This window comes from Mesoplodon densirostris, chromosome 1 (genome assembly GCF_025265405.1).
Source record: "Mesoplodon densirostris isolate mMesDen1 chromosome 1, mMesDen1 primary haplotype, whole genome shotgun sequence".
NCBI lineage: Eukaryota > Metazoa > Chordata > Mammalia > Artiodactyla > Ziphiidae > Mesoplodon > Mesoplodon densirostris.
The window spans coordinates 189,105,012-189,115,775 of NC_082661.1; the positions used below are offsets into that span (position 1 = coordinate 189,105,012).

Consider the following 10,764-nt stretch of genomic DNA (forward strand, 5'->3'; position numbering starts at 1 on the left):
CCCCTTGTCCCCCCTCCCCGCCCCCCCACCTCCTCCTCCCTCCAGCAGCTCCAGGCTGAGTTGCCCCAGAGACCGCGACGCCGCCGCTCCGAGGGACCAATGAGAGCCCCGCTGCTGCCGCCGGCGCCTGTGGTGCTGTCGCTCTTGATCTTCTGCTCAGGTGAGGACATCCCGGCTCTGAGCCGCTGCCCAGCGCTTCTCCCACCGCGGGCACCTCTTGAATTTTGCTGCTGCTTTTCCAAAATAACCGCCCCTCGTCGCCCCCGGCTCTGTCCCGTGGGAGCTGATCGAGGTCCCTCCCTCCCAATGGTCCCTCCCTTCCTCCTTCCCTGGGAGGTAGAGAAAAGTGGGTGTGTGTCTTAGATGTTCCAGGCTAGCAAGAGGGAGCCTGAGAAACCTTGTACTCTTACTTTAGTCCAGCTGAAGGAGAACTTACAGATCCTGTGATCCAAATAAAGATAAAGATAAGATAAAGAAACCGAGGTACAGAGAGGTGAAGTGATTTCCGCAGATCCTGGAGAAGAGTGGTTAAGTCTCGGACCGAGGAGTGCTAACTCCTGCCTAAATTCTCCATCTCCTCTGACAAGTGATTTTGTTTTTACTTTTCTACAGGGCCTCGCATCGTCCCAGGGAGAAGTTAGAGATATGGGAACATATGTATATGTATAACTGATTCACTTTGTTATAAAGCAGAAACTAACACACCATTGTAAAGCAATCATACTCCAGTAAAGATGTTAAAAAAAAAAAAGTACCACTCTGATGCTGTTTTATTGAGACCTAAAAGATAAAGCAGGGGCTTAACTCTGGCCCCCAAATCTTACCTAGTCCCTAGTTTCTACTCTACGTGAGAACAATAATAAGAAACAATGGCAATAAGAATAATTATTATCAACTACTGTTTACATTTGATATACATACTCTTGTTAAAACTGTGAGCACGTGTCAGGAAAATCTGGTATTTATCTCTAGAACCTGTTTATTAAAATGGGACAGGTAACATCCTAGAAACTACAAATGCATTTGGTATGTGAAGTTATGACAATATTTAGGTATTACTTCTTAAATAATTATATTACATTCATTTGCCTTCTTGGTAGTATTTTTTTTGGTGTGGAAATTAATGTAGGCTATCTGTGGAAAAGAAAACAATGAAAGAAGCTCTGTAACTGGCACAACAAACAGCCATTTGTTGGCAAAATGTGAAGTTGCTTTCATAAGTGACTCAATCACAAACAATAGCACATGTGCAATAACTGCTTTGAAGATAAACCTGTCTCCCGGATGCAACTGACTGGTGAGAAAAGGCATTCTGCTTTACTTTCTCTTTTCTTCCCTTTTTCTTGCTCCCATAGCCCATTATACTGCTGGATTAGACGTCAATGACACTTACTCTGGAAAAGGGGAACCACTTTCTGGGGACCACATTGCTGATAGATTTGAGCTGACCTCAAGAAGTCAGATGTCCTCGGGAAGTAAGATTTCTCCTGAGAGTGAAATGCCTTCTAGTAGCGAACTGTCCTCGGAGATTGACTTTGACTATGCAGAAGAGTACGACAACGAACCACAAATACTTGACTACATTGTAGAGGATTTACTCAGAGGTGAGTAGAGGATAAGGTGACAGTGTAGCCTATAAGATGTGTGGTTTGGATGAGCAAAGCTGCTTCCAAAGAAAAGCTGCTCCCCAGATCTCCCAAGGGCTTTCTTGCATGTATGATTGTTGTACACCCCACTAGGTAAGCTAGCAACTGAGGTGGAAAGGGCTACTTGTTTGCACATCCTATGTGTCTGGACCTCTAACAAACGTTTTATATCTAGTGAGTCTAATCTTCACAACTCTGTGAAGTAGGAATTGTTATCATTTTACAGATGTGATAACTAAAGCTCAAGAAGGTTAAGCATTCTGCCCCAAATTCCACAGCCAGAATGAGAAACTCCAATCTGTTTGGTCCCAGCTACTCTGCCACACGACCCCCCCCACCCCCAATCTGAGAAACAGATTAAACATCAACCAGTCCTATATACTTAGTATCTCAGCTTTTATAGCCACTCCCCGCCACACTTTTCTCTAAATAACTGCATTTTGACACAAATAAGGGAACAGAAAGAAGTAATGGGAGAGGAACAATTGGATCTTAGCCTTTGTGAATTAGATGTTGAGAAATTGGTAATAATAATAGTAATACCACCTTATGGAAATATTAAAGGACAAATACACATGGATTTTATATTGCTAAAATCACTATTTAACCCCAAATCTCATTTGTCAGTTAAATAATAGTGACCTATAATTTTCTTCTCTTTTGCTGTTATCTGATCTTTTAAAAAGAGCATTTGCTTAAAATGAGGGTACCAAAGTAAGAGGTCAGTATTGTTCATTTCCCTCATATTACTTTGCAGTTTGAGGCCAGATCATCAATAAATCAGATCTAAATATCCTAGGAGCATCCACTATGGAGGCAGGACTTAAGGACCCTCTTTCCTGACTGTAGTTTCCCTGAATCCTCCCCATCTGTCTAGCTCCCAGAACTGGTGAAGGGATAGCAGGTGACACCAAAAGGACAGTGACTGGGTTAAGTGGCAGGTGGGAAAAGCTTTATCGAACACTCCACTTTCCTCCTTTGCTTCAGAATTTGTGCTTTTATAATACATAAGGTGAAGGGGTCCATCTATAATTTTTATTTTTGAGGGGGATGAGATTAGACCATTAAGACTCTAGAAACTATTGTCTTAAAGATGCTTCAAGTTAACATTTCATAAGGCCAAATGAATTGTTGGTGATGAAAATGTCTAGTGGATAAAATTGCAATGCATTGTGAAATAGAGAGAAAATTGATCCATGGGGTTAATGTCTACTGAAGCACTTCAGCATAGTGACCATTTGTCTCTGTCTAAAATTTGTAATATATCTGATAAAGTACATCACAGTGATTTGAAATGTTTCTGTTGGAGGAATTATCCTAATCTGTGGTACTTTTCTTATCATCAGAGGAAAGTTTCAATATAAAAATTGCATAGCCACCTATTAAACATTGCTCCTAATTTGACTATTGTTAATGTTGATATAGTAACTGCTAAAATATTCATAATATTTATTAGTCATTACCTTAATCATAGGGTTCTATCTTTGATACCCTACCCTATGTTTCCAGGGTTTTCTATTTAATGGGTACTGCAGGACCATTATGACTAATTTTATTAAGACACTATGATATTTTCCTCTTTCCACTGGACTCTGCTAAATACTTGCTCAGATAAACCTATTGAGGAATTAGTATAACAAAATGCACAGCTCTAACATGGAAACTCCTTCTTCTTATATTTACCATATGGCTATACTATACCCCGCATAACTGTAACACTGAACAAAGGTTTCTGTGGATCTGAAGAGTTAGGATGAATCTATGAAGCAGCAAGTACAACTATTTCTGGACTCCCCTTTTTCAAATAGATTGATCACAGAAATGAGCCTCCAGAAGGTATCGATTAATTATAATCTGTTGTAATCTGGGAGTTGGAGAAAATTGATCAACCCTAATGTATAATTCTGTTTTCTTCATTTCAAGTATTACACACTAATTCCCAATTATGATAGTGAGCACAAGACCAATATGAGTAAAGAAAAATCATCAGATATACTCGAATCCCACTTTAATTAAAGGAACTGAACTTTTTCCAAGTAAAAACATAATATGGTAGGGAAATAATAGGCTTTAACATCCCAGGACTGCCATTTTATAGCTACGTGTCCTAGTGCAATTTACTTGTCTTTACTCAACTTCATTTTTCTCATCTGTATCATCTGGATAGTAACAATCCATTCAGTTGTGATTTGGGTTAATTAAATTAATGATCATTACCAAGAACTTGGTATGTATTCGAAGTGAAAAAAATGTTTAAAATATTTCATGGACTTTCTTAGACAAGTAACTCCTACTACTCCTATTATCAATAATAATAATATTACTGACACAAATAAATTCAAAATATGTTTCTAAGCTAATAAAATAACGAAAGGGTTCAGATCTTTAAGTGCCACACAATACAGATATTCTCTTTGTTCAATTATTGTGTATGAGTTGTGTTAAATAATGAGAGAAATATGGCTGTTATCCCTGTGAGCTCTCACTGCTAGGACTTCTTTCTCTCATGTCTCCACAATGGTATTCCAGGTGAAGAGAGACTGTTATCAATAAATCTTTTTTTTCAGTTGAACAGGTAGTTAAGCCCAAGAAAGACGAAACTGAAAGTGAAAAGACTTCAGATAAACCCAAAAGAAAGAAAAAGGGAGGCAAAAATGGAAAAAATAGAAGAAATAGAAAGAAGAAAAATCCATGTGATGCAGCATTCCAAAATTTCTGCATTCATGGAGATTGCAAATTTATAGAGCACCTGGAAACAGTATCATGCCAGTAAGTTTTCCTAAATTATGTAGAATTCTATATTTCTAACACTGTGTCTGAAACCCTGAACTGCAGAAAACCATTTATTTTTTTCAACGTATAAACCAGGGGTTTGCAAACTTTTTCTTAAAGAAACAGGTAGGAAATATTTTGGGCTTCGTGGGTCAAGATGAAGTATGTACTCGTATAACCAATTAAAATATAGCCATTTGAAAATAGAAAAAACATTCTTGGCTTGCATGCTGTAAAAGACCTGGCAAATGGCCAGATTTAACCCATGGGCGATAGTCTGCTAAACCCTGGTGAAAACCATCATTTTACAATATATATTTACAAAACCGCTTGATAAAAAAGGAACTAAAGGCAGTTTTCACATAATGTTGTTCTAGCTTCCTTCCCCCCAAAAGCCGCTAGCACATTAAATGATAGTGGAATGTATTCGCTCCATAACAAGTCACTGACCTCATCAGTTGGTCATACATGGAGCACAAAGAATGAATAGGTGTGTCTTGGAATATCACACCCAAACGAATCTCAACTTTTTCTTATACTAATAGATCTTTGGCTCAAATGCATTCTGTGTCTCATCATTTTGAAATACAAATAAATATATGGCATGACATTTTTTAATGTTGGAATTAATGTTTTTTTTATGATCTGGAAAGCAAACATAAAATTTATTGGAATTTTTTCAGTGATTATAATTTTAAAATATGGGTGTTTGCAGATGTCATCAGGATTACTTTGGTGAACGATGTGGGGAAAAGTCCATGAAGATTCACAGCATGGCTGACAGCGATTTATCAAAAATTGCTTTAACAGTTATGGCTGCTTTTGTCTCCACTATGAGCTTCACAGCTATTGTTGTTGTTATTACATCCCTGTAAGTAAGGCATATCTTAAAAATCCCTAATAAAATAATGCCAGGTTAATTTTTTCAGTATTTCTAACACAGTGTGGTATCATATTTTAGATGAGTTATTCTATTGGTGGCATAAGATCTTTGGTTATATCTTTACACTTCATTGACAACTCATAGAATATGGTCAAATGCATATTACTTGGGCCACCATTGAAACTTAATACGTGAAGCCCTTTTCTTGAACTTAAATTGATAGTTTTGTTTCATGTTATATGGCTACTCATGGTTACTTCCAAATCTCAGAGAGTTGATATCGCCTATGACTATATTAAGCTAAAACAAGCCTCCCTGAAGCTAATTAAGGCCTGGTTCGTAGTAGGTTGTCAGAGATATTGCTTTGGTACTAAAAAATCACAAAAAGCTTCAACCCAGGAGCCAAGAAAATATGTCTTCTGCTCCTATTAGAATGCAAAATTCTGAGTTAGGACTTTTATAGCATGGTGTACTGACATACTTAGAGCTTATGCCTATTATTGTCAAGTGCAATATGGGAACTCAATTTTTAAAATAAATTTCCTCCATATGGCATGGCAGAGGAAGTAGGGACAATTCTATTACTGTCTCATTCCTGCAGTATCTTCCCTGTGCTTGTAATAACAGACCACATACCTCACTGCATGACCAATGAATGTTAGAACTAGACTGTCCCAGGTAGTAGACACTGGTGGGTATGTAAAAATGGCATTGTCTGTCAAACAAAAGTCAGTGAATTAAGGAAGTTGGGGGAGGGTGTGAATGGCTCTATAATGACTCATGTGCTACTAGAGCTTGGGGGAAAGCAAGACTCATTATTCTAATTTTAGGTCTTGGTAAATTACTTTAACAGCTGGACTGTGTACATGATCTACTACTCCTGCCATTCAGGAAACAAGGGGTTATCTTCTGCCTTTGTTTACTATTATTTTAAACTCAGATCAGATAATGATAAAATGACACATAGAATACTGTTTTTGATGCATGTAAAGTTTTATGTGTGGTTTAATTTTGTTTTGCACACCCTAGAAATTATTTCGGTCTCTTAGTACCTCAAGTCAAATAGGCAAATGTATTTAGCAAAGATTCCCTCAGACAAACCATTGCTATTTGACATAGAAGGATAAAGAAGAAATTGCCGGTTAGGGAAGATGTTTTGAAAGAATTATTTAAGCTTGTAATTATTCAAGTTGAGATATTTAATAATCCTTTGGAAAAGTATGGAAAAACTTTGTCATGTTGTCCTTTTCTCTGGTATTCTCCCTGTATTTGAAACACGTAGCAAATACTTGCCTAAGACATAGTTGCTGCTTTTTCATAACTGAACTTGAGTTTTTCCCCAAACATCATAACAAAAGTTCTTAAGATTTTAATAGTAACATTTATTAGATAAAGACCTACTAAAAATAGAATTGCTTGTACAACACTAAGACATTTCAGACCATTGAGTTTTTTGGTAGTAAGTAGTAATAAATAAATCCAGAGGTATTTATTATATTTAGAAATAAATAAAACTCAATTTGTTTTGTAAGCCTGTTTTTTTTTTAAACTAAGCATTCAGATTAATTTGTACAAGCATACAGTCCTTCTCTGGTAAAACTATACTATCTTCATCTCCCAAATGTGCATGGCAATTGTGCTAAGTTGGCGGGGTGGGGAGGGATATGGATGTGCTTCATGCCTTCTGAAAGTTTGCATCTCAAGGCACACTTATTTAAATCTCAGTCCTTTGGAAATATATTTATGTAAAGTCAACATAAAGATCATGTATCAAAAATTGATACTTTTAGTTGGGTTTAGGTTTTGTTTTGGTGGAGTAGTCCATAAGTGTGCAACGGTCTATAACAACTTAGGGAAGGAATTCCCTATACTCATGAAACCCCAGTCAATATATAGTTGAATAGAACTTTGATAACAGTAGAATATCTTGTTCTCTGAAGGCTTCGAAAACGATACTTCAGGGGATATGAAGGTGCAGCTGAAGAACGAAAGAAACTTCAACAAGAAAATGGAAAATCATATGCCATAGCATAACAAAAGAGAATATTACAGGTTTGAGTCTTAAAAGATATCTTTATATAATATCCTCCAATTAAAAAAATATGACCTCTCTACTATGAAGAAAAATGAGCAAAAAAAAAGTTTTTTTCATTATACACTGTGAACACTGGCTACATTAAAGTGTTATTCTTTGAGCATGAGCTGGAGTTCAGTACTGAGGATGGACTATGTCCTTTTGGACTATGTCCTTACTATTATAAGGGACATAAAGATGAGGGAGACACAAATGCTGTTCTCAAACAACTTAGTGTTTAGTAGATAGAAAAAAAAAGTGTAAGGAATGAGAATACTAGGGGAAGTAAAATATGTCATAAGAAAGGAACCAATAGAATATGAGGAGTTTCCAGTGAAGGAGAAATAGAATCCAGTGGGATGCATTTAGGGGGCAGAAAAAGATGTGCATATGGATGGCACTGGAAGTGAGCCTCAAAGAACTGGTGCGATGGGGACAAGCTATTATAAAGGGAAAGGAAGACAAATAGTGGGATATGGGCTAGATTATTTTAGAAATGTTTGAGAAATGGCCTAGTTCAAATGGCGTTGGGGAAGATAAGGTTGAACTGATAGGCTGAGCTCACATGGTGAAGAGCCAGCATCCAGGAGCTTGCACTACAAATGGGAGGAAGTGGAAACAGCAGGTGGAATACCCTTATACAGAAAAGAAATAGGAGGGCAGAAGGGGTTCAGATTTGAGAGGCAGCTTGGTCAGAGTATATATTGTAGTTCTTATTAAATTTTTTGCTTTGTAAAGAGGGAGACCTGAGCATGTTGTAGGGAGAAGGTATAGAGAGGAATATTTCATTGATAACTAAAGTGAACATCTAATGTCTCAAACTTCCAGAGGAAGAGGGAGGCAAGATCAAGGACACACATAAGTCGGTCAGAAGAAGGAACTCCATTCCCTCAGACATTCGGGAAAGACATCACATCCTTAAGTTATTATTTTCTGCCTTCAGTGGACTTAAGAACTACTTGAGATGGTTGTTAAATGTGCATATTCCTAAGCCAAATCCTAAATCTACAAAGTCAGTAATACCATTTTTAATCAACACTCCAGATGCTTGGAGAACCAGTATATTTAGCATTGGTTAAGTACAGGCACTATGTTCTGAGCCTGTTACAGAATTAGCTCAATAAGTCATGAAATAGATAATTATCCATGACAATTCTATACTGAATACTTATTCATCAAAATTTATTAATGAATTGGCTTAATGATCTGAAGCTAAAACCACCAGCATGAACAAGGGTTGATTTCTGGTTATTTAGTGCAATTGAAATTTCTCAAAGGAGGTCCAGAATGACTTTAGGAAAAGGACTTATGCTGAGCTGGCACATAGTGGCTGCCTATAACTGGTATCTACTATTATAATGCCCTTGGTACTAACTATCCTAAATTAACTGTATATCATAAATACACTGAGCCACTTCATCTTCATTTTAAATTATATCCACTGCATAGATTTGGTTAGGAAAACTATTTCTCATGACTATTGTTGCAGTTTTATTAAGCAGAATTTGATGAAACAGCTTTGAGCATATGCAGTCTTTACCTAAGTAGGCATATAACCAAAGCAGATGTGAAAGAAAGATTCAAGTCAAAGAGATAGTTTGTCTCTGAAAAGCTCTTAGCATTTTTCACAAGACATCCTAGACAAAAAATTGACAGAAATTCGGATTCCTGATTATTCTTTGACATTTTCTTAAAGCTATGTTGGAATTGAGCTTATCTCTAACACTGTTTTATTTTCTAACAGAGTATCAGATCCGAGTCACTGCCAAATCACAACCTTGAGTGATGCATTGGTTCCTCTTTTCAGTGGATCCAGAGAAAACAGAACCTTTCCATTCTGATAGTTTTAAACTTTCAATTGTCACTTTTTAACCCTAAGTCTTATTTCTGTATATAAAGATGCATGGAGATAAAAAGTATTTTTTCAAGTTGTAAATAATTTATTTAATATTTAATGGAAATGTATTTATTTTACAGCTCAATAAACTTTTTTAAGCAAACAGATTGAGAGTTTGAATATTAGCTTTGACATTGTGAGACTTTAGGGTATTTTTCTTCTAACATTTAAATGATCATTTTAAAAGGAGTTCCTTCCCTTTTTTACTGTTTTTGTGTTCATTTTCAAAACTTACTGCTTTTCTTAGAAAGCACTCTTAATGGGAAAATTATAAACCAAAATCACTTGGTCCTCCCACAAATGCTAATATCCCAAACTGGTCTTTCTTATTCTATGTAGAACTTATTCCAAGTCCTGTTAATTATAAAAGCTTCTAAAATCAACACATGGCATGGCCTCTCTGTTACAGTAAACACAGATATTATAAAAGAAGGAAATATATATTGCCCATCATAATCATCACCGTAAACAAGGAGGAGACAAGGTTTGAATACGGCATTTCAAGAGAACCGGGAAGTATTTAGATTTGAGACATCTTTCCCTAATATCACGACATAAATGTAAAAGTATCTAAAACCCACTCTTCCTTTTCTCCACTTGCTACTCTTTTCTTACTCTCTTCTTATTTTAAACAAATACATGTGTATTTGTGATGAGTGTTCTTTCAAGAACATTAATGTTGTGGAATGATTCAGTCTGGTTCCTGGCTGGTCAGTTGAGTTACCTGCACGAAAAACAAAACAACCATCATATTGTGCAGGGAATATTTTGAGAAAATGAACCAATAATAAGCATAATTCCAGCAATCATCTCATAGAATTTCATGAATGAAAAGTACCTCAAGCATCAATACTTACATCTGTCTCTAGCCTACCATTCACCAAATCCATGCCCAGTGATCATCTAAGCAATTGGCTCCCAGCCTCACCTACACCTTATCACTTCAGTTTCAAATGTCAGTGTCCAGGCCCCCCCTCCCAGAGCTTCTTACTTAAATGGACAGTTGTGGGTCATTGATACCTGTATTTTTTAAAGATTCCTAGATGTTTCCTATTTACAGCCAGTGTTGAGAACCAGTGATTCACCTCTGCTTGCACATCTACAGTACACATTTTCCTCAACTTCATTTACTGAATATTTATTGTGGATGAATCAAATAGAGTGCTAGGAATACAAGACATTTACCACCAAGTTGGCGGGAGAGAGAATGTCTTATCAGTACAGTGCAGTAAAAAACTGAATGAGGTGTGTTACCAGGAATCCATGGGACTTAGGGGAGTACTCACCCACCCCAGGCTGACTGAGTCAGGGAGGGCTTCCTGGAGAAGTGTCACCTAACATTATCCTTGAAGGTTGAGTAGGAGTTATATAGAGAAAACCATTATAGGCACAAGCAAAATTACAAAGTCATCAAAATGTGTGTGCCAAAAAGGAACATATATAAAATAGTTCAGTATTACTCAAACAGAGAGGGTAAAGTCAATAGAGGCTG

General features: G+C 36.8%; 1 protein-coding gene across 1 annotated transcript; it reads left to right on the forward strand.

Annotated features, from left to right (window-relative positions):
* Positions 1-99: 99 nt before the first annotated feature.
* On the forward strand, positions 100-7,335 carry AREG (amphiregulin). Its single transcript, XM_060092815.1, has 5 exons — positions 100-160; positions 1,356-1,604; positions 4,214-4,415; positions 5,134-5,289; positions 7,242-7,335. Exons 1-5 carry the CDS (start codon positions 100-102, stop codon positions 7,333-7,335), a joined length of 762 nt encoding a protein of 253 aa, XP_059948798.1.
* The last annotated feature ends 3,429 nt before the right edge of the window (positions 7,336-10,764 follow it).